Source organism: Equus quagga, chromosome 19, assembly GCF_021613505.1.
Source record: "Equus quagga isolate Etosha38 chromosome 19, UCLA_HA_Equagga_1.0, whole genome shotgun sequence".
Taxonomy (NCBI): domain Eukaryota; kingdom Metazoa; phylum Chordata; class Mammalia; order Perissodactyla; family Equidae; genus Equus; species Equus quagga.
This window is the reverse complement of record NC_060285.1, coordinates 15,493,719-15,518,755: the sequence shown is the minus strand read 5'-3', so window position 1 is coordinate 15,518,755 and position 25,037 is coordinate 15,493,719. Positions and strand designations below refer to the sequence as shown.

Genomic DNA, 25,037 nt, shown 5'->3' with positions numbered 1-25,037 from the left:
GCTCTGGAACACGTCCCCCTTGCAATATTACCCTCCTCTTGGATCACTGATGTTTCAGGCAACAGAGTGAGATCTTTTAAAGATCAGAGTCTATCCTAATGACTTGGCATACTCCAAGAAGCCTGATTGATAATTAACAGCATCTTCATACTCAACTGATCCAGGTGGAGACAAATCATGCTCCCTGGACAGCATGAAAATCCCATATGGGCCAGCACTGGAGCAGATGCAGAGAGTAAGGACACAAGTAAGAAATAAGGCCAGTGTGGTCTGAGTTGTTCTTTGGAATATCAGGCAGAGAGAGTCATAAACATTTCAGCAACATAGCTGATGCTTACAAGCAATTTCCAGAAATAGGAGAGAAACTTTATAATGAGCATGAGGGAAAAACGCAGTCTTAAAGCAGAAAAAACAGGAAAAGTTAAAAAAATGTTTGGTTAACTTATGCTTAAGTTTTCAAAGTTATCTGAAGATCAAAATGGGAGTGTCTTAAGATCTGCAAGATTTTATTCAATATTTAAATCTTTACTTTCCTTGTTGCTCCAGGAAATACTCACAAAATAAGAAAATAAGTGTGTGTTCATATTTTATGTCTCATGAATTGGTTTTCCCATACACATACTGATAACACAAATGACACAGGCCATCATCAGTGTGTGAATGTCAGTGCTTTTGAAAATATTAATTATAAACCTACTGATTTCAGATGCTCTAAAAAAGGACCAAGATGTGCACAGTAATAACACTCACCCTCCTGTGTGAAAGAGCCCGACTGCGCCTCATCAGAGGGCATTTCCAGCCGTGTTCACGTGCACAGGCATGAGGTCTTTCTACTCAGGAAATTAAAACACCCGCTTACTACAGCTTCATTCGAACGTTTATTTTTAAGTGGCTTTTTTGCCTCAAATGGGAAAATAACATCTTTAGAACAAGGAAAACAATGTTTGTACCTTTCTTTTTGAACTCAAAATATTAACCATTACTTTCTATGGTCATTAATATGGTCAAGTTTGCTGGGAATGCTCCGTATAACAAAAGCTTCTAAAGCAGAGGTCACTGCATAAACCATTCTTCTTTTCTCCTCCTCACCTGCTCCCCTCACTTCCCTGAAGAGTAACTTTCAAAGCATCTAATAAAATTCAACGTACGTATTTAAGATGACCCACTACATTTCTTGCACTAACATCAGTTAGTTTTGGGAGTGGATCTTGCTCTGAATTAGTTGCAGATGACATGCCATTAGGCAGGCCCAGTTAGAGGGAGTCTACACAGACACTCCTCTCCAGAGAATCTAAGCACCTGCCAGAAGCCTGTTTCCCATCTGTAATTGCCCCCAGCCTTCACTGGTAACTTGCACCCTTAGGTCACCCGCACACAACAGTCAGTGGCCCAGTCTGAAGGCTTCTGTCCTCACTGCATGAAGGTCTCTAACTTCTCTATTGACGTTACCGAGTGCTCTGAGTGCAGACGGGCTGTGCCATTTCACATCAGACATTGTTGGAGGAAGTCTGCTTTTCTCCAGCCTTCCGCACAGCATCTACAGAAACTCTAGTGGGGGTTTGTATTTTAAGTTGAAGTTTTAGGACAGAATATTTTCTTAGGGCGAGTTTCTGAAAGCAACCTGGGAGAAAATCAGAAAACAGCAACACTGTCCAAAGTGGATCAAGTACAAATACTCATTGTCCTAAGCTACATAATACTAAGCACAAAATATAAACAACATATTGCAACTTTATTAGATTTTTCTATTTTACCGGCTGTTTGCACTCAACCAAGGCCTTAATAATCTCTAACTTTAACATCTTCGAGGTGTCACAGTACATAATGTGAAATCTCATTAGTGGCACAAGACTAGTCATTCCTGTCAACACAGAGCAACCGTTAATGTCACAGCTGTGGTCATTTAATGCTTTTATAATAATTCGATAACAAATGAAGAGATATTTAGTATTATGTGAGAGTTCTCTGCTGCTGCTAAGTTATTGTTCAAGGAAAGTTTGCAAGACCAGGCCTAATTAGTGACAGATACCAACTGATGCCATTCTGCAGGTAAGTCAAAACTCTGCCTTGGACTGAGAAAGGCAGCAAGTCTATGAAAAATTATTTTCTCTTTTGCGTCCCTATTCCTACAGCTCCACACACATCCCCTCCTCAGTGTGTTCCATTATCCATTCATCTGATATCCTGATGTGACCCCGGGGGGACTCTCCAAGAAAGAGTGGTATTAGGGTTTTGCCCAGTGAAGGGCCCGGGGGTAGATGGGCGGATGAATGGACAAAGTGACAAAAGGAGGGCAGAAAGGAAAACATTCCAAAACTTTCCTATTTAATAAAATACTCTCCATGACATCTCTCAGGATGTAAACAGAGCTTGGTGTAGAGAAGTTTATTCTGATGATTAAAGACTTTATGACTGAGTAAGGCAGTTTTTTAACCTATCCCCACTTCCTAATAGATTTTCCTAAAAATCTGTGGGACAGTCAGGGAGGGGGCAATGTGCCCCCCCGGAAGGCTATTTTAAACACTGGCTCCTGAAGCGGCAGCCTCCCAGTTGGCCATGTGGGAACGGGCAGTTACAGCTGCACGCTGGAACCCGGAGGTCTCTTAAGTCTGATGTCGAAGAGTGCGTCAGTCCACTTCCACTTCAGCGACGCCAGTGGTGTCGGGGGGCCGTGGCCAGAGTTCTATCCCTTGATAACAGCAATCGGCCTCAGTTTAATGGCCTTCTTGCTGATGCCAGCATCATGGCAGGTGTTCACCACATCGGTCACGTTCTTATAGGACTCAGGAGCCTGCAGGGGAGGAGTTAAAAATAGTAAAAGTCTAGGTAAAGTGGAATCTTTAAAAGCATTAAACTTCATCATCTTTAAAAAAAAAAAAAATGGGGGCCAGCCCCGTGGCCAAGTGGTTAAGTTCGTGCGCTCTGCTTCAGTGGCCCAGGGTTTCACCAGTTCGGATCTTGGGCGCGGACATGGCACTGCTCGTCAGGCCACGCTGAGGCGGCGTCCCACATGCCACAACTAGAAGGACCCACAACTAAAAACATACAACTATGTACCAGGGGGCTTTGGGGAGAAAAAGGAAAAATACAATCTTAAAAAAAAAAATTTTAAAGCATTAAACTTCACTTCTAATTCAAGAAATGCACATTAAAACAATACTAAGGTTTTTTTTGCCTATTAAATAATTAAAGATTAAAAAGATGATTAAGCTCAGCGCTGGTAAGGGGGTAGTAAGATAAATACTCTCATTTAGTTTTATATTTTTTCTGTATTTCTCAAAATTTCCCTAAAGAATATATATCACTTGGATAACTAGGAAAAGCAGTAAATGTAACTGAACAAAACATATACACCAATACCCAACTGGAAGGAAATAAACCAAACCATCCTGTGAGTGGTAATATCTTTGGATGGTGGAATTATTAGCAATTCTGATTTTCTTTCTTTATATATCTGCAGTTGTCAAAATTCCTGGAATGAACATGTATGACCTTCACAGTAAGGAAGAGTTTGTAAGCTCATACATACAACACTGTATGTACGTATATATGTGTTTCTTTATGTAGACACACACAATTTATTTCTGTTTCTAGCAAGACCTCCCCCCTGCATTCCTACCCACACTCACCATCTTGCCACTATTAGAACAAATTTCATCACACACTCCCTTTATCCCCATTCATGTCAACACAGGAGTCTCAAGCCTCCCAGACTGATTCCCATGGGGCTCCCAACACACCCCTTTCTTGCCCATCTCTCCATTCCCTTCCAATTTCTGAAACTTTTCCACTGTGGCCTCTGGAAGTCCTTCCACTGACTCAAGTGCAGAATCCCCTCCTTCTTCCCTTTTCTGAACGCTCCCTTCATCTTCTTGTTTTGCTGAAACACGGATCTCCCCTGAAGATGTCACTTCTGCCTCCAACCTTCTGCAGTGGCAGCTGTTTTCTCTCCCACACCGGGTCGTGCCCTTAGGCCCAGCAGTGAGACCGGCGTCCTTGCTCTTCATGGTTGTTTCCACACAGTTCTCCCTCCTTCCTCCCTAAGCACTCCCAGTTTTGAGTCTTGTGGCCATCATTTACACCAGCTACTACCTCTTCTTGTTGCGGTATCTGCTAGAGTCTGAATCACTCTCCATCATTACTTGAAGATTTCTAGCTCCTGGCTCACTGTCACCCTCTCCTGCTATAATTCTGAATGATTTCAATATCCAGAAGATGATGCTTTCAGTTCCTTGGCTTCTTGGTTCCTTGCTTTCTGCTCCTTCAATGCTTGTTAGCTCAGCCACTCGCTCCCAGGGTCATACCCCAGACCTTGTCATTACCACTGATTACAACTCCTCCATAACCTCAGTTTCAAGTACCCAGGCTGGTGATCATGGCCCAGGTTTCCAGCTCCCTCCCCCTTATGCTCCATCTCCAACAGTCCTTTAACCCCATGAGACTTACAATCCCTTTGCAACACCCTCAACAACCCTGCTTCTTTCACTGTGCAGTACTTGCAACCCTGATTAAAGGTAATTCAACATCTATTTCACACCTGCATCCATACAGTTGAACGTAGTTGGAAAAAACATTTAACCACTGAATTTAGCTCAAGCGGGCCCTTGGTGCTGTCTGGCAATCACCCAAAATTTCACTAGGCCAATTTCTCCTTCTGTCTCTCAGATGACTGTTTCATACTTTCTCCTGCAGCCTCACTCTCAGTTGTTGGCCCTACTTCCTATTAGGCTGAAAAAACAGAAACTGCCAGAACAGAATCTCCATAAACCCTCACCTTCTTTCCTGACGACCTGCATCTGCACCTTCTCTCTTTTTATTAAGGCTGAATTATGTGAGCTCTTGAGGGCTCCTGAGCACCAACCCCATCTACTTGCACATCAGACCCCATCTCTTCTCATCCAACTCGACTACACTGCTCCAGTAATTCCCTCCTCTTTTGTGCATCACCAGTCTCTCTTCTAGATTCTTCTTATCATGCAAACACATTAGTCAGATCACGTTACTCTTCTGCTCAAAATTCTCCAATGTCTTCCCATCATCTCACTCAGAGTTAAAGCAAAAATCTTTTTGTAAAGGGAAAAACAAAGACCCACACGATGTGGTGCCCCCTAACTCGGACCTCACCTCACTCTTGCTTGCTGTTGTCACATTGGCCCCCTTGCCGTCTCTCGAACATCCAAGCATAGTCTCACCTCATGGGTTTTGCTCTTACTGTTCTCTCTGCCTAGAAAGCGTCCCCCCAGATCCCCACACAGCCTGTTCCCTCACTCCCTTCAGGCCCTCACTCAAACATCACCTCACTACACCCTATCAAAGCTGCACTTGCCCCCAACGGCTCCCTGGCCGTCTTTACTTTGTGGCACTTGTCATCATCTAACTCTCACCACACATTTAACACTATACACTTTACTATGTGGTCAGTTTCACAAGGAAGGGATTTGTGTTAGTTTTGTTCACTGCAGTATCCCGAGCACCTAGAAAAGTACCTAGCAGTACTTAGAGAACAGTACCTATAGCAGATGTTTAATAAATGTTAGCTGAATGAGTGAATGAAAAAAATCATTTGTAAAACATGCAAGTAAAAAATATACGAAATGTTAACAGTGGGGGTATAGTGGAATTCTAGACGGTTTGTTTTCTTCTTTGTATTCTCCAAAACCTCTTAATTAAATGTGTTACTCTTAAAATCAGGGAGAAGTTGACAGTTACTAAAAAATAAGGTTCTGTCATACTCTTTGACCGTGTAATTCTACTTTTGGGATTTCACTCTAATTATTAAAACATCTGCGAAAAAAGCTTCATGCATGAAGATACTCATTATAACTTAATTTTTAGTAGCAAAATTTGGAAGTTTCTTAAATGTCCAATATAGGCAGAAACTTACGGTATTTAGCTGGTAGACTATTTAGCAATCATTAAAAAGTGACACAAGCAATTTTATAATAATGTGCTAAATTAAAAAAAGGACTACAAAATGTTTGTAAACTATGATTGTAACTAGTTTTAAAAAAAGCATTTAGGGAAAAAACTGGCAATAAATATCCTGAAAAAGAAGGTAAATGTTGGGGCACTGACTTTCTGGAGGATTGCTTTTCTTTTCTCTTGAACTTCTACAATGAGTTATGCTGGTTCTAATTTAAATATGTACATATGCGTACATATACATACATATAATTTAAACAAACTCTTTGCTCCCTTGTGAATCAAATGAAACTGTTTCCCCAGACATTTCCCCATTGCTTTTTAAATTTGTTTTCCAATTTAAACAGAAGTATAGAGTTGTGCAAAAGAAAGGTTAAAATGAGTCAGCTCAAACTATTTTTAAAGCTTAATATGTAGACAGAGACTACACATGAAAGGAAAAATCATTCTTATGGACTTGGCTTGTAATTAATCTCCATACAAAATAGAAGAGAATGACAGACTGTAACTGAAGATATTTTTTAAAAAATCCAACAATTTCCGTTAGCAATAGCAAAAATTGCCATCTCTGGGCACTGGCATAAATCATAAACGATCTTACACTGAATGTTTACCAAAATTTCACTTACCTCTTCCATAACTAGTTTGGGTGAGGCAACACGGATTGCAATTCCCATATCTGCCAATTTGTCTAACACATCCTGGAAATCTAAATTACGTCGAGATTTTGCTCTGGACAATGCACGGCCCTAGAATGGGAAAGGAAGCAATTTGACTTCATAGTTCTAAGCTATAAATTATGTTCAATCTCAGCAATTATCTAAATCCGTAGGATCATATGCTTTTTCCTTGACTCCTTTTAAACTAAAAAAAGAGTTAAAAAGCATCTTTTTCTATTTTATCAACCTTATTATATGCCTTTTGTTATAAGCCTCATCATATCCTTTTGGAAAACAAATTTCCATCTATACAAAGAACTTAGTATTTAAAGATTTAGTTTTGTGTTTCTAATTACTATTATCAATTCAATAAGTATATTAATTTTTAATTGTAAACAGTATTCATCACAAAAACTTGGTGTTCTTGGTGATTTAAAACAGTTTCTCAACCTTAGCAGTACTGACATTCTGGACCAGATAATTTGTTGTGGGGACTGTCCTATACATTGTAAATTGTAGAATATTAGCAGCATCGTTGGCCTCCAGCCACTAGATGCCAGTAGCAAAACTCCCTCCCCTGCTGTGACAATCAAAAATGCCCCCAGACACTGCTAATGTGCATGTGTGGGATGACCTTGGTTTTGATCACTAGGTTAAAATTAGGAGTTGGGAGGCAGCTGGAAATGAGAAAGGATCAGAGGAAAAAAGCACAGTTAAATATATTTGTGAGGGTCTGTCCAGGAGAAGGTATTCTAGACAGCTTCCATTTTCCACTCCATCACTAGCGAAGTACTTTGATGGCTTACATCAGGGTTTGGCAAACTGATTTGTAGGCCAAAGCTGGCCTACCACTTGTTTTTGTAAATAAAGTTTTATTGGAACACAGCAATGCCCGTTTGTTTATGTTTTGCCTATGGCTGCTTTTCACTACAATGGCACCATGGAATAGTTGCCACAGAGACCATATGGTCCAAAAAGCCTAAAATATTTACTGTCTGGTGCTTTATAAAACAAGTTTACTTAGAAGATAAGAGGTAGCACGCTGAAATAGAGTACAGTTTGTGCTTGGGCTCTGATTTGCAAATAGGGCATATCTCCCAAATCTTGCGTGAATCCACTCAATAAGGAGCAAATCGTGCAAATTACTAGGTCCGGTGAATCACTGAGATAAGCGGTGATACAAATTTGCATCAGTTAAAGTTCTATCAGTTATGCTAGTGTGACAATTTCTCAGTCTGGATTTTGTGGACTTGCGAAGATTAGGAATAGGCCCTGGTCCCACAATGACCCCACTAAGGTAGAATGCTAGGTGACCTCCGTCGGTTCACTACACAGCATATATCATGGGAATAAATTCAGGAAGAAGACAAAACAGACCCAAACTTCAACTTTGTTAATGCTCAATTGAGTACATTTACATGTTAAAATGCGAAACAATGCCTAAATGGAAGTGAGCATCTCTAAGAAAGTTTCTCTTTTCCTTACCGCTCCATGACAGGTTGTTCCAAAGGTCTCAGTCATGCCCTGTTCAGTGCCAGTCAGAACATAACTACAGGTTCCCATGGTGCCACCAATGAGCACTGGCTGTCCCGTGAGCTGAGGACGCACACAAATCACATGTTAGAATGAGCTTCTTACGCCTGAGCTTTAAATTCTCCCTTGCCCTGGAGAGCTGCAGGAGAAACCTGGGCCTCGAATGCACTGTTCTCACAACTATACTAAGACATTACTTTGATTCTTTGCTAACTGAGAGGGGAGAGAAGAGGCAGAGAGTGAAAACGTGAGGACTAGGGAGGCAGCAGAAGACAGACTAAGTGTAAGAGCAAAACAAAACTCAAACACACGGGGAAGCGACAGCAGGAAGATCCTGAGCACGGCGCCTGCCCTCTCCAGGCTTTGGTTCCTCATCTGTGAGAGGGGAGGCGGCAAAGGGTCTAACTCTATCACAGCCCGACACCAAAAGGTAAGAAAAATGAAACAGACTGAGTTTAATCTTAATCCTGTCTTCCAATCATTCAAAGTTCTTAAGAAGATAACCTTAATTCACCTTAACTGAGTAAAGCATTCTCATGCAGCATTTTTTAGACAGCATACTGCAAGCACAGATGATGGGGGAGTCACTGCTCCAGAGAAGACCGGAAATCACTGTTCTCATGGATGACAGATTATTTTCTTTTCACAATTGCTGCCTTCCTGTTTAAATTCATCCATATTTAGAACTATCTAAATCATGCCCCCGCTGCTTAAAAACCACAAATGGCTTAGTACGTACTTGGTAATCAACAGCAATGAGGGGATGGTGGGGAGGGAAAGCCCGGGTGGATCCCTTCCTGTGCACCAACAGTGTCCGCTCCTTTCCGTCCACTACATGCTGTTCGACTTTGGCAATGTTGTGAGAGACATCGTAGATCACGTGTAGGTCCAAGTCATCGGGGGTTGTGTTGAAGACTTTGGCAAAAGCCTAAGAGAAAAAGCCAAAGTTAAAAGCAGCCAGAATCAGCTCGTTAGAACTTACTTGACTGTTTTCTGCTAGTCTGTTCCTGAATGGAGTGAGGGATTTGACAGTTAGAAAACAGCAGTATTACTAGGCGTCACGTAAGAGACAAAAACTGTCTTTTAGTCCACACAGCAAATTCCACTCCCTAACTCCAGCTGTGGATGAAAAGCTGCTTGGCTCCTCTTGATCATCCTCGGGAACTGCTTCTTCCTCAGCCTTCTGAGTCTCAGGGAACAACACTTCTACCCTCTCTGCTGCTCAAGGCAAATTCTAGGAGTAACTGTGGTCTCTCTTCTTCCCTCATTCCCCACGCCTGATAGCCTGCTGAGATAGTTTAAGAGGACAGCAAAAGCTTGGACACTTTGCCACTATCTTAAATATTTATTAGATAAATTTCTAAAACCAAAGTCCACAGGCTTTGATTTGACTATGCTATGCTTTAAAGCACTTAACTTCACCAGGAATAACTCGGAACTGAAGAGCAACCAAACTGTACCTGACGGGTTAAGAAGGTCATGGAGGAGCGGTTGACCCAGGCATAGTTCCCAGCCGCTGCCATTCCCTTCAGGTAGTCCTGACCCTCTGGGGAGGCGATTCGAGCACAAGCCAGCTGACGGTCATTGACTATAATCTTGTCTCTCTTCATGGCTTTTTCCATAGCTACCAGTGCATCTGGAACAAGAAAGCAGCAAGTCCAAACCAGCCAGCTTTCCCTTTATAACTCAGATTTACTGCAGAAAGGTAGGCTACACTCAAAGCCATTCTATAAAAAGACAAGTAAAAAAAAAACAACTTTCCCTTTAAAGTGTTTCTGAGTTCATCTGTTTGCTTGGCCAACACACATCTATTGAGAATCTTCTCTGTCAGAGCTGTAACAAAACTATGTGGGTTACAAAGACAACACCTGCCCTCCAGGAACTTCTAAGGGAAGGGGATGTGTATATTAGCAGCAACAACAGGGTCTTAGTTACTCCTTTCTTGGCATGTGAATGAATGGAATAGAAGCAGTAAAATACATTTTATTACCACCACAGTTTTTAACAATAACTCTTAATAACTTAATATAAGAGAGTTGAGACAAGTTGCTAGATCTTCTGCAGGAAAATCAAATCCACGACAAAGTGTAGACAAGTACCCAGCAGAAAGTTCAGAAATACTAGTCAATGCTCCATATATTTGCTAGATTAAATATTCTAAAGGGCCAGGCTGGCATGAATGATTAAATTCCCATAAGATGAAATGTACATACATGGATGAACTATAAAATGCAATTTAAAGTTTATAATAAGTTCCATATGTCTCTATAACTTTTTATATATTCATAAATCCTCTCACACATCCTACAAATCATCCAAAGTGACCTATACATCAAAGTGACCTATTTCCCTGCCCCCTGCTTTTGTTCATGCTGTCTTTTGCCCATGAATATCCTTTGTGTGTGATTATCGAAACTGCAAACGTTGCATGTCCATGAAGCCATCACTAAAATCTTTTCCTTAACACTTTTTCTCTTCTATATTTTATCAATTACTATCTTCTGTCTGCATTTTTTCTTTTTAATGAACATGACGTCTCTTTCATGTAACAATTTGGGGGCAGCCTCCTTGCCAATTTCATCACTGAATCCACTGTAACACCTGATCTTGCAGTATAGGTACCTAAGAGATATTTGCATACGTTACAGACTCTACTACAATTTACAGTCTTTCTTGCTCTTTCATGGCCGGATAGTAATAGTAATCTGTAAAAGTAAACACAATAACTGGGGCCAATATTTATTGAGTACTTACTAACCGTCAGGCATTGATATAAGGACTTTAAATATATTATTTCATTTAATCTCCTATGACACCATCATATGAAATTATTATTCCCATTTTTTTCAGATAAGAAAGTTAAGGCCTAACGAAGTTAGTTTGTTCAAGGTCACATTGCTCGTCAGGAGAACCAGGGTAAAACCCCATACAGTATAGTTCTAGCTGTCTCTCTCTTAAATCTCTATACAGTTCCCCATAAAATGTACATTTTAGCATCCAACCAAAAATTAGGTCCAGAATATACCTGTGGCTACTTGGTGGCCCAATCCTCTGCTTCCACTGTGGATCATCACACACACTTGTCCCTTATGGTCGATGCCCATTTTCTTAGCAGCGTACTCATTGAAAATCTCATCCACAACCTGGATTTCTGCATAGTGGTTGCCTGCTCCCAGGGTCCCCAACTGCAAATGTAAGAATGTATGATAAAATAGCTTCTATTCAAGTTAAAAAAAAAGTCCATTTAAAAAGCAAATAGATAAAAACAACTAATAACAAAAATACTCACATAGAGTTTTATGTAACAAAAAAATTTTTGAGCCTTAGAAATGCTTGCTTCATTTAAAGTAATACTCTACACAACAAAAATAATGTAGAGCAGCTCCTGAGGTTTAGTGTATCATTATCTGCTTGAGGTACACACTTATCAGAAGCTTCATAAACCAAAACTCAGACCATAATGGCTCATAGAACGTTGTAAACATGGAGAGAAGGGTCAAGTTTGGGGATGAATTCTGGTGAATGTTGTCTCTTAACAAGGTCCAAGTTTAAATGATTTTTGAAACATTTATGAGTTCTGACACCTCCCATTATCCATCACTGAAAGAACAAATCCTGTAACTAGTGCTGACAGACGATTTAGGGAACCAGAGAATGGCAGAGCTGGGAGAGCCTTTAGAGGTTGCCTAGGTTTAACTATCCCAACTTTCAGCTGAGAAAATGAGACCTGGACAGGCAAGAGAGACCTCCCCAAGGTCACAGGGAATGAGTGGGAAAGCCATCACAATTAGTGGTAAATTTCAAATATCTGGTATATTCTTATCTCATGGACACCATAAACTGATAAAGACATCTTGGACACCAGAAAATTTTCAGCCAAATCTGTAGACTGTCAAAGTATGTACATACGCAATTTTGGCATACATTTTAAGCCTTATAATCATACCCCATTTTTCCCCCATCCACCTCTAATTCATGATATCTTGTTTTATTTTATGAACATCTGCAAGCTCCTGACAAGTTTTTAAAAGAGTAAGAACGAAGCATAAACAAACAAATCTGTGTTCTTGTTGATATACTGTGAAAAAACCTGGGGATGTATTTGCTACATATAAGCCAGATTTTTTTCCCCCAATAAAAACAAAATATGAAAAATCTGAACAAGTCGCCCCTCCAAAAGTGTTACCTGAGGAAGACCTCTTTTTTTAGCCCTCGCAGAGACCTTATTGGGGTCAGCTTGCAGCATCCTTCCATACTCCTCACAGTGCTCCTTGTCTTCCGCCCAGGCATAGCCTTCTCTTAGGGACCAGTCCACACCCATCTCCAAAGCCTCCTCCAGGTCTCTGAGCGAGTAAGAAGGTGCTGTCATTTCACAGTCAAGGCTGATCAAAACCTAAGGACGATCGCATCTCAAAAGGGCAGAGGAAAACACCACATATCCTGACTACTGACTGGGTACCAGGCCCTGTGCTTGATACGGTTTATGCTCCTAGCAACTCTAGCTTTTTGAGGAGAGCAGTTACATAAAAAATTGCAATATAACATAGTAAATGCCCTATTAGAGATGATTATAGTTCTTGATATTTATACAGCCCCTTGTACTTTTCAAATCTTACATTAGATTTGCCTCTCTGGTCCTGAATTCTATGAGGTGGTGATTAAGCAGCCAAAGAAAATTTCTAACTATAATCAGATATCACTATCTAACATTAACTTTACCACAACTACTGTCTTTCATTAATAATTTATGAAAAATTACAGTCAAATAATAAAGCTATCTAAATGTCCTGAGGTGACACAGGTTAAACTTTAAGGTCTATTCCCACCCTCACAGAAGTACTGTGCAGCTTTACTACACCTGCATTTTGAAGCTGAGGTGCACAACACACTAAACTCCTAGAAGGAAAAAGCCGTGATCTTGATCTAAGGGCGAGCCCTCTTCCAAAACACGACCAGGAGAGATTACCTTGTTCAATGCTCCCTCCCCGCTGGAGCTCATTTCAAACATTATTTATTACAACATTTATTAGATTTATTTATCAGATGAAATTCCCATCTAAAATATTTGTAAAGATGCTTGGAACTTATTTATAAGTTCCATGCATGCTCTTCAAATGGGACTGCAGGTCAGGGACGACATGAAATCAGAGAATGAGCGTCTTCCAAGTGTATCAGTTTTACTGAAGTTTTTTCTTGGTGGAGGGGAGCTGTATAATAGAACAGGTAATAACTAAAAACACGTTAATAGTAATGTATGTACATGTACTTGAATAGGATGCAGAATCCACGTGAATTTTAAAGATAAAACAGAAGATGTTAACGAAACATACTTGTTAAGCACACCCTTCTGCAAAGTTTAAGGTGCACAGCTTTACACGAACTACGACACAGTATAGTCACTGGCTAGCTCAAAGGCAATTACACTATAGCCTGATAGTTAATTCTCTACTTTGGAAATACATAACATCTTAGTTGAAGAACACGTTCAGTGCTATCATTCCAAAAGGAAGGTCATGGATAAATAATGGTTCACTGACAAAAGGCAGTGGGTCGAGCATACAGACTCTAAAGCCAAGCCATCTTTGATTTGAATCCTGACTTTACATACTAGCTTATTTACTATTATCTCTTTAAATTTCAGTTTCCTCTCTTGCAAATTAGGGATAACGTTAGGGTTATTATCTAGGCGAAATGATACGATACACATACACTACAGCACAGTGCCTTGCACAGTAAATGTTGGTGGATATTATTCTAAATTCTACCGTATGTCAAAGGTTGTTAAAAGGAACATCAGTTGACCAATGTCTCCAATAAACGGGCTGGACTTCATGCTTAAATAACCAATTCATTACTACTTCCTGAAAAGTGACTGCATAATCCACATCTCCTAAGTGTCCCACTGGAAATTAATGTGAGGGTCATGTGGTTACCATCGCTCTCACTCCATTTACTAGAACTTGTGCTCTTACTTGGCATTCATTGGGATGACACCTTTTGAACCCACTCCAACAGGAATGTGGTCAAACATAGCTTGGGCAAGCTGCTCCTTCACAGGCTGGACATCACTTTCATCTAAATTGGTTCTTAGCAAGCGGACACCACAATTGATGTCAAATCCCACGCCACCTATAGAGAGAAAAGTTAGTCAGATATTAGCAAAACCAGGTAGGGCACTGTTACCAGTGGTTTTCCACCATTAGTGTAAGGCTTAAAAGATAGCCATCCTTTTAAAGGTAACTACATTTTAAAGTAACCACCAAAGTGGTTCTCTGAGGTGAAGTGTGATGACACCAAAAGAATTCAAAGTTCCATACATATTAAAGGTACTTTGTAGGCCAGGGAAGCAGTAATTAACGAGACAATGAGTAACATCTAGACTAGAGATTAAAATGTGTATTACGTGCTTCTTTTTTCCTTGATCACTCTTGTTGGGAGTTTCTGAATTCTACTAGTCTTTTCAAGGAACAAACTTTTGGCTATGTTTCTCCTTTCTATTGTATATTGTTTCACTAATTTTCCTTTTAATTATTTCCATCTTTCTACCTTTTTTGGGTTTAATTTGTTGTTCTTTCTCTAATTTTTTGAGATGGATGCTTAGATATTGATACTTTAGCCTTTCTTCTTTTCTAATTTGTGCCTTTATATCCATATATAGCATTAACAGTAAACCACAGTTTTTAAACATATTTTTTACTAACATTAGTTAAAATTATTTTGCAGTTACTATTACTTTTTTGACTCACGGGTTATTTAAAAGTATACTGCTTAATTTATAAATATATGTGCATTTTTTCAGGTTTTTATCGTTGTTAATGATTTCTAAACTTAATTCCACTGTGGTAGGATAATATCCTCTATACCAGTGGTCCTAAGTGTGGTCCAGAGATCTTTCAGGTCTAAAAGACATATTGTAGAATAAGGCTAAGACATTATTGACCTTTTAAATTTATTCTCTTGAGTGTACAGTGAAGTTTTCCAAAGGCTACAGGACATGTGATAATGTTTGTTCTGATGAATAATGAAACACGAACTTGTGTATTACTGTTTTAAAATTTCTCAGTTTTAATTTCTAGTAAGGTAAACATTGATAAAAGCCTTTGAAATCAACCCTTAATAATTTTTAAGACTGTAAAGGCATCTTGAGTCCAAAACATTTAAGAAGTGCTACTCTATGATTTTGATGCTTTGCAATTTGAGATCTGCTTTATGGCTCAGCACATGGTCAATTCTGGTAAACATTCTGAGTGCACTTGAAAAAATGTGTATTCTACAGTTCTTGGATGCACTGCAATGTGTGTGCACACACAAGCACGCACGTTTATTAGAGGTCCAGGTGTCAAGTTTAAGTGGATTGTTCAAATCACCTATATCCTTACTGACTGACATCTGCCGGTACCTCAAGAGAAAAACAGTGCTAAATGTTGGGCTCATGTAATTGCACTTTTCCTCTGGATCTTAGCCTCACAAATTCCTATTGCCTTAATAGCTTTCCTATGCTTTCAAACAGATGTGTCTGGTTTTTTGTTTTATTTTTAAAACTTTATCCAGCCTTTCTTGCTACTCTTGGCAGAGGATTGGTCTGAAACAACTTTGTCCACCACTGCTAGTGGCAAAACTCTCAAGATATAATAATTTAAACTTTCACTTTTTTTTTTCAGACTTTGAAAGCAAAGATACCACTTCTGACATGAAATAATTTCAGTGAAAGCACCCCCAGCAGAAAAGATGTACACAATTAGAGGTAAGTAACAAGGATGATAACATGAGCAAACACACCAAGTACGTGCTGTATGCCCAGCACTGTTTTAAGGTTTTACATAGCTTACCTTGTTTAATCCTAACAATAATGCTGTGTGGTAAGTAACATCACTAGCTCCGATTTGCCCAAGAGGTAACTGGGACACACAGAAGATACATAATTTGCCAGGGAAGTGTTTCAGTTTGTTTTTTACTCTATGTCTGGATAGTGCTTGGCATGTAGTACGGGTCCAAATAATTTTCAATAAACGTACGCTTTATTTGATATTTTAATAGTCTCTGAGTGTCCACAATTAAGTCAGTAAATGAGGAAAAGAAATGATAGAATATGAGATTGAGAGATGCAGACACAAAAAGCAGCCATGTCTGTTTCAGAAAGGCTGTGATTCAGAGAGAAGCTACACAGCTGACAGGAGACGGGCACAGTGACCTTACCTGGGGATACCACTGCTTCGGGGTCATTCATATCAAAGGCTGCCATATTCCCAATAGCAAACCCGTAACCTGAATGGACATCAGGAAGCCCAATAGATCGCTGGAAGAGAATTAGAAAATGAAATACAGCCTTCTCAACCTGGCACTCTGGTTACCTGATACTAATTCCCAAATGGCTGTGGACTGAAGTCTTTCCCAAATCAAAATTCTGTTTCCATGAAATTTTCTCTGTTGGTGGAAATTAGGTATAAAAACTCCTAACTGTAAAGCTAAATATAGTGGGAGAAAACCTTTTTATAAAGTCTGACCATAAAGGAAACTGAAAGCAGAAAAGCCTCAGTATAACATCACATAGGACTGCGACACACTAACTTTAATGTATTGTTACATTTTAAAGATGATCTTTAGACAATGACAAACTGTGGTTATGTCAGGTTAAGACAAGGAAAATATCTGAAAATTTATACAGGTCCTTAGTGTTTAAGCAACCACAGACAAATGTAATCCATTTGATGGTAGGAATGTTGTATACTTTCTATATCTGGGGCCCAGAAAAGGATCCTGACCCGGGAAGGATACAGATCAAACATGGTAAGGACATATTACAGACACCTAGACACTTAGCAGTTCCTTAAATGTACAAGCCATGTCTTTTCATTTCCCCCCGCCCCAAGCATAGTAACTGGCACAAAGACCTCAAAATACATCTGTTGAATGGATTTATTTTAACATCTTTCTCTATGGTGGAATGTGAATGTTAGACTGTGGAGGCGGCCCACATGTACCGTCCAGCTCTATCCTTGTTATTGCCACTGCTTTCCTTTTCCAATCATGTCCAGAATAGCTACACTCTTCTTTCTCCCTCCTCTCAGTCCTAACCCTTAAACTTCTTTCCATTCTTTCTCCCATCATCCTCTTGAATGGGGCCACAGTGAAACTTTCAATGGTGGTGCACTGATCCAAGAATAAAGATGTATTACAACAAAGAAACAAGAAAACAAACACTACTTCAAAGGTTCTGTAGCACTTACAGATTCTAGCCAAAGGCAATGAGAAACTAAGAAGTTACCCAGACTCAGTTAGTTCTTTAAGTCCCACGGTTACTTCTAGATGTTCAAAAGTCACTGTCTAAATGACATCACTATCAGTTGGGTGTGGCCATTCATCCATTCAACAAACTTCTAGACTAAAACAAAATACAAATGATTAAAGCTCTGAACACAAACTCACATGAACGATCCCAGGCAGGGCTGCCACATTCCCAATTTGTTTCATGGCTGGCAGGAAGCCGCCAACACCTGAAGACAAAAATTCAATATTAGAAAAAAGGACACATTTGATTTTTAGCATTAAGTATATTTGTATGTTTCTAGATTGCACCGAATGAAGGAGTAGTGGTTAGAACTACTCAAACAGCAAAGCATAAAAGGATGTCTGAGATGGAAGCGGGAAGGGAGCCTCTTCAAAAAGGCAGCACATACACAGGAATTAGTGAGGGCAACTACACACCACAAACATGCTGTCAGTGTTCTGTGCAGACCACAACAGGGTTGCCTGCAAATACTGTCCTGGGATATGTAACACATAACTACTGAACGTTACATCGTCAGCACAAAAAATGTATTCTTTTCAATAGTTCATACTACTTATCCAAAAAATCAACTCTGGTTTTATTCCAATTGACAAAGAAGGGCAACGTGGAAGAACTGGGAAACACCGGGCTGCAAGTCAGGGCTATGCTCTAGTCCTAGCTCTGTCGCTTGCTGTGTCATTTCAGACAAGTCAGGGTACCCTGGTGGGGAGGGGGCTGAGACTCAGTCTGCTGAACTAAAAATTAAAAGGGTTGAAACTAGATTTCTGGTCTACCATCACCATTAGAGCACTATATCATATTAGAGCTTTATGTATTTATCTCTAACTGTCACTGCAGTTCTGCAAGATAGGTGTAATAAACTCTCATTTATAGACAGACAACTGAAGTTCAATGAGGCCAACCAGTGTACTGGGTAAGAATACTGCCTTTGGAATCAGACATGCCTGGATTTAATTCTGGCTCTGTCACAAGAAGCTGTGCAACCCCGGACAAATTAAAATTACTTAACCTCACTGAGCCTTGACTTACATTTCTATAAAATATAGATGATAATATCTTCCTCTTAGAGTTACTCTAAGAATTACATAAGATAATTTATGTAAAGCAGCTGGTAAAGTGCCTGGCACACAGCAACTGCACAATAATACCATTTGGTAGCTCTTGTTATTAGTGTCCAAGGTTAGCAGTGACACGGACCAGGTCCACCCAGCTCCAAAGGGTTTCTACAAAGCCAGGTGGCTGACAATGTGATCACAAATACCTAACAGTTTTTTGGTCTCATTTCAAGTCTTGGTCATTCCTTGATAACATTTTTGTGTTTTCAAATTATAGTTATTTGAATTACCATTTTTTGGAGGCCAGGGAAGACACCACTTGTACTGTCAATGTAAAACACTAACATACTTACCACCACCTCGACAGGCGTTCCTTAATTCCTCAAACATTAATTTTTCCAGAGCATCATTCACATAGAAAACTCCTTCAACCTGGTACCAAAGAAAAGGAGAAACCATGTCGAGCACGTGAACACAACATATAAGCACTGGACAGAAAACAAACACTGTGTGCAATATTCATTTTGCCTTACTCTTTATAAAACACTTTTCTATTACCTTAAACAAGCAGAAAAGTTCCTATCAAAAACTACAAGGCGGATCCATCTTTAAATATATCTTAAAAATGTATTTTGCAAAGTTCACAAATTGTCTGGCTTATTCTCCTCTCAAAGCTACACTTAAGAATTCAACAGGTAAAATATTTTCTGTGTGTGTGTTAACAAAAGTCTTCCAACTACGCTCTCACTAAGGCCAAAAGGTCTCAGTCCTCTTGTGCTTCTAAGATATCAATGGGTTTTGAAGAAAGACAAATCAAAAACTCAAATTCTAAACATAAAAATGCCGTTATCTGACCTTAGTGTACTTTACCTGTGCTCAAGATAACAGCACATTACACGTTACCATGTCCTATGCTGATTTACAGATCTATACTCACGTAAATAGTGAGTAAAAACATTTTAACATGTAGCTATGTGGCTGTGTGCTCAGTTCTGTAATTCATATAATTTAAAGAGGATAAAGAAGCTTAACAATAGAGGCATACGAAGGCAGTGGAGGACATAATCATGTCAACACCAAAGGCCAGAACACTTTGATCAGAGATCAGAGATTATGAAGGAGCAGCAACCAGGAACTTTTACTAAACCTCACCAATGCCTTCCTTCTTCACTTTAATGGAAAATAATGAGCACGAATGGCCATGAAGCCAGAAAGATACAGGAAGCCCAAGATTTCAAACTCTCTGGTACTGGGCTCCCAAGTCGCCATCTGGAATACGTCATCCTGTCAGAGGAAAAGATGGGCACTGGACATCAAGTCCTGGCTGTGTTTCTTACTAGGCGGGTAGAAGCAGCTGTGTCACAAGCTGTGTCCTTCTACATCACTCATGGGTGGCCATGCTGTGGCGGCCAGCCACATACAAAATAAAGGAAGACTGGCACAGATGTTAGCTCAGGGCAATCCCCCTCAGCAAAAAATAACAACAACAAAAAAAGGTCCTTCTGCGAAGAGAATATTAAAAACCCCTTGCCCTGTGAATTTGCCAAGCTGTTATGAAGAACAAAACTGTTCTACTAAAAACCAAAGTGGACCAGTGAATGCTAAAAACTGGGTTCAGCGACCACAGGTCTGTAAATATCACATAAACGACCAGCATGACGCAGAAGGACTAAGTTCCAGTTCCAGTAACTATCTCCGGGACTGGCTGTGCCGCCCTGTAACACAGCACTAACGTCTCTGAAGCTTAGGAACGGAACGCATGATACGGCGCATTTATGAGACTTAAGGGTGAAAATGCTCTGCAAACACCAGTATCCTATTTCCTCGGATTCCCCAGACACACTCCACCTTGCGGGTGCCGGTGGTTTGGGACCTCTCCAGCAGGGAGGTGGGGCCGGCTAGGTCAGGCAGCCACGAGGCCGAAGGGCGGGGTGGGAGGGACGCCGCTGGGGGCGGGCGCGGGCCCAGGGCCACCCAGGCACCGGGAGGGCGAGGAGGAGGCCGGGTGGGCAGGGAGGCGCCGCGGGCCCCCAGCCGGCAAGGCCCCGCCACCGCTCCTGCTCCCCCGCCTCACCTGCATGTTGGGCACGAAGCCCTTCTTGATTCTCCAGCAGTTTTTATTGATCTTGTCCAAGAACTGCAGCTCATCGTTATAGCTGCGACTCATGGCGGCGACCACGGGGGCGAAAACTCGCGGCTCCTCTTTGAAGAGCAGCTGCCGCGCTGTCCCGTTGCCGAATCACCCTCTTCCTGAACTCATCGCGCAGGCGCGGCCGGCTTGGCAGCAGGACGGGCGACGGCAAGCGCCGAGGCCCGAAACTCGCCGCAACGATCGCTTTTCTCGCAAGTTTTTGGGTACTTGCTAGTTGTTCTTTCCTAGGCTAAAAGCTGAGCTAAATCCAGTAGTTTTTTTTGTATGATCTAGTTATTCTTCGTTTCGGAAGTGCTTTTCAGCACTGAAAAACGCACTGGATCTGGATCAGATCAGAATGCTCTAACGAATACATCTATTTGGAGTTTCATCTCAGCAGTGAGGGGACAAAGATGTCTGTAGCTGAGAAAGAGAAAGATGCTTAAATAAATACCACAACTGAAAATTCCTAGTGTTTCAGAATGAATTTGGGGACACACACTAAATAACTTTTCTGTCAGAAAAGAGCATTCCAAAGAACGAAACGTGACAGTTGATCATTTATTCCAACAAACACGGATGAGGGCATCTATTATGGCCCAGATGTGCCGCCCCGAAATGAGTAGATGGCAGTCCCTGTGGATAGCAAGGGCTTCCCGGTCCAGACTTCTTGATGACGAGTACTCTATGATCATACTTTTGTACACAGTGTCTCCTGTTCAGAGTAATAAGTGGGCTTTAAGAGGTTTCAGATTCTAGTCCAACTTCTTGTAAAGAACAGCGACTTTGGAATCAGAAAGACTTAAGGTTCAGTTTCTACCTCTGTTCTTTACCAGCTTTGTGTGACTAGTCTCTCTTAACCTTTGTTTCCTCATCTGTAAATGAGATCATTATTCTTCGGAGAGTGGCTGTAAAGATTAAATGAAATGACACTTGTGAAGTAACTAGCACAGGGCTTGGCGTACAGTCAGCACTCCAGCCAACAGCTCTCTTCCTTTCCCTCACTGGATTGTCAGTGCTGCAAAGTTAGCGCGTTCTATTCATTTCTTACATTATTCATATGGGTTTCCCTTTCCTCCTCTTCTGCTCCAATTTTACCCCATTGGTTAAGTCCCCTAACAACATTAATATCATCAGCTATGAATTATCTAGGTTTAGTATTCTGCACTGCCATTTCATTTAAGCTGGGAGGGAAAACATCCCAAAACTTATAAAAATGATACAACTTCCAGAGCCTCCTGTGATTACTCTGTTTCTTGCTGGAAAGATCTAAGAGGCAAGGTATTCCCTTTTTAAATCAAGCCTTCAAATCTGTACAACTTCAGTTTTCATCAGTGCTAAAGACACTAAATTCTCTCATCTCTGTCTTATTTTACTAAAAAAAAACAAAAAGAAAATCCAGGGCAGGAAATTTCTCAAATAAAAAGACAACATTGACATCGATAGAAAACAATTTTAATTAAATACAGGGGACGGTTACAGTAAATATAAAACATAAAATCCAATATGTAGGGAAGGGGGGACCCTAGAGAGCTGAGAGGGCAAGAGGGATCTCCACAGATAACAACTGATGCAAATCTGTACGTAAGAGTTCCTCACGCACCTTGTCAGAAGTACATGCCTCACTCTTTGCCCCAGAACCTTATAAACACAGGAACACACAATGTGCATTCAGACATGCACACACATTCAAACATCCAGCCCTCCAAACACATGGAGACACGCCCCCCCCCCCCCCATTCAGTTCTTTAACCCAGCTGCCTTACTGTACGTCCCTGAGGGCTTGAGAAAGAAAACTTTCAGTCTAAGCAATTCACAAGGGCTTTACAATTCCAGCATGTACTGTCTTCTCCGTCTGGGTTTACAGTAGCTGTGGGATTAAGGGCCATTTACTTCCTGGAATGGACTCCAAACAGGCGATCAAGGGGCTGGCTTCCCACTCAACTGTCTGCTTATCAGATTCAGATCTGCCCAACCAGGGAAACTTGACGGCTGCTTTAAGGACGTTTCATACTTCAGGTTGGTGGAAATCAAAAGTAAATCCTGCAAAGGATGCAACGATGAAGATAATGTCAGATTTTCGGGCACCTGCAGCCAGAGGATGTCTACGTTTGCCTGAGGGGTGAGGGAGAGATGGCTTCTGTACCAGGTCCTACTGTGTCACACCCTCCCCTACCTCTGTCCCCCTTTGTGAGTGCCTCTGACTTAGGAACAGGCCATTCTGGATTCCTGTCACCTCTAGGTGATTTAAGCAATTATAGCAGGGGAGGTGGGGAGGGAAGAGGGAATGCAGGGTGGTGTATAGGATTGGAGAATTCCATCAGAATCTTATTTCCACCTCCCCAAACAAAAAAATGCCAAAACGGAAGAGAACAGGTGTTCTGAAGTTTGTTAATAATAACTAACCAGGAAACAGCTCACAACAGATGCCTGAACAGAGGAAGGTCTTTGGTTCAGGCTAAGGTTTACGGACAGAGAGAATCAGAAAAGCCAGTCTGACCTTAGCCATACACTTTTCCAGCTACATAAACCTCTTCCCCTCGCTGAGTCCTACTTTCCTCACCTATGAAATGGGACTAATAATCCCCGCCTTATAGGTGGTCTTGTGCAATAAAAGAAAACATGCTGGAGTGCATCTTCTTGTACTGTGGTGTGAATAAATTTGGCTGTGAAGGGAAATTAGACTTGCTCTGATTTTTAAACTCAAGTTTAAATGCTTTTCATTGTTAATTGCAAGCTTTAAGAGCTAAATATTTTATTGATAAAATCCCAGGGGCTGGGAAAAAAACAAAGCAGAACAAAATAACACAAAAAGTAAGCAAAATAGGAAGAGACTTATCCTACAATGAAAAGAAATGGGGCAGTTAAGAGAATATGCGCATTCTTACCTCAAGCACTTCGACATCAGAATTGACAAATGAGATTTTGTGTGGGTGTGGCAGAGGAAATCCTTGCTGCAGTTTTGCTAAAATATAGAACAAGATGTAAATTAATTGGGCATGGGCACAGAAGTTTTGGCAAACTTTTTAGTAAGGGACTAACATGCAGCTTTTTGATAATCTCTCTTTTCATTCTTGCTGGTTCTGTGTTGTCATTCTCTCTGGTACGCCTCTGGCATTTTCCTGGAAGAATGGCTAATTAGTCCAAGCTTAACAAACATACACCTGCAGCCATGTGCATTTGGATGGCAGAAAAATGCTGGCAACTTGTCCAAGTTATATTTTGAAAATACCTCAATTAGTGGGTCCTGAGAACACTCTGGTCTCTAATACAGAATGTATTTTAACCCAGCCAAATGCAAGATGCTACAGTTTGTGAACAAGGACAGTGCAGGGAGAGGGTTAGCATTGTCATTCATTAAAACTGTGTCTCGGGCCGGCCTGGTGGCACAGCAGTTAAGTTCGCACTTTCCACTTTGGTGGCCCGGGGTTGGCTGGTTCAGATCCCAGGTGTGGACATGGCACCGCTCATCAAGCCATGTTGTGGTAGGCGTCCCACATATAAAGTGGAGGAAAGTGGGCTCAGATGTTAGCTCAGGGCCAGTCTTCCTCAGCAAAAATAAAGAGGAGGATTGGCAGCAGATCTTAGCTCAGGGCTGATCTTCCTCAAAAAAAAAAACCCCCAAAACAAAAAAGCTGTGTCTCCCCAGATGGAACTTGCACAAGAACCACAGAGATAGCCCCTAGGGAGAATAATCTCATTTCTGGCTGACCTGAAGGAGACACTTTACTGCCTAAGGAGAGTGGTTTCAATCTCCATAACTCAGCCAGATGTAGCTGTTCCTGTTGAGCCTGTAAGTAGGGTTGCTAACATGGCTTGGACCTGGAATGACTAACTTCACAACCATATTGTGGATGGTACAAACTTTGCACATTCTGGCGTTGGCCTGGATTCATAACAACTCTCTAGAAGTACAAGCTTCAGGGAGGAAAGTCCCAAATAATCCCCAGCATTTAGCCAATGTCAGAGTCACACTCTTTCCCAAGAACCCCTTACCGTTGGCCAGTGGGAGGACTCCGAAGTGGATGATGGAAGACAGAATATTCTCGAACCTCAAGACCTAAAATGAAAGGGGGAACTGGATCAGTTGCCAAATCAGCACTTTCCCAGACCTTATGGGGATGGAGAGCAATAACCAGCATCTCCCCATAGAGATGGTCTAGCTTTCCAGACACCGAAAGCTTTTTTGTGGGAAACCATATTACAGAGTTCCCCAACTTTTTTCCCTCCTTGAGGATGGACATCTTGGCTCCCCTCTATGCTGGATCATGGTGACAACAAATGCATAGCGATCCCATGGTCGCAGCAAACATGGCAGCTTAGATATCTACCAAGTAAGACAATCTAGAACAGTGAATGGATTTCTCAATTGGTAGTTTTCCCTTAATTTATTGGGAACCCTGGCCACAGGAGTTCCCTTGCATTATGTTATACTCTGAAGTTAATGG

General features: G+C 41.0%; 2 protein-coding genes across 2 annotated transcripts in view; both read right to left on the bottom strand.

Annotated features, from left to right (window-relative positions):
• Positions 1 to 859: 859 nt before the first annotated feature.
• RTCB (RNA 2',3'-cyclic phosphate and 5'-OH ligase) lies at positions 860 to 20,706 on the bottom strand. The gene is made up of 12 exons (XM_046646393.1): positions 20,533 to 20,706; positions 18,812 to 18,890; positions 17,541 to 17,608; positions 16,311 to 16,410; positions 14,087 to 14,243; positions 12,301 to 12,457; positions 11,140 to 11,299; positions 9,575 to 9,750; positions 8,854 to 9,042; positions 8,067 to 8,177; positions 6,552 to 6,671; positions 860 to 2,791 (listed from the first exon to the last, which is right to left on the bottom strand). Exons 1-12 carry the CDS (start codon positions 20,623 to 20,625, stop codon positions 2,684 to 2,686), a joined length of 1,518 nt encoding a protein of 505 aa, XP_046502349.1. The 5' UTR covers positions 20,626 to 20,706; the 3' UTR covers positions 860 to 2,683.
• A 1,316-nt stretch (positions 20,707 to 22,022) lies between these two features.
• BPIFC (BPI fold containing family C) overlaps positions 22,023 to 25,037 on the bottom strand; it is a 42,023-nt gene continuing 39,008 nt past the window's right edge. The window contains exons 15-17 of the mRNA XM_046646484.1: positions 24,586 to 24,649; positions 23,478 to 23,554; positions 22,023 to 22,632 (exon numbers count right to left, since the gene is read on the bottom strand). Of these exons, the coding sequence (XP_046502440.1) occupies positions 22,510 to 22,632; positions 23,478 to 23,554; positions 24,586 to 24,649 (264 nt within the window). The 3' untranslated portion in view covers positions 22,023 to 22,509. The remainder of the gene's footprint in view (positions 22,633 to 23,477; positions 23,555 to 24,585; positions 24,650 to 25,037) is intronic.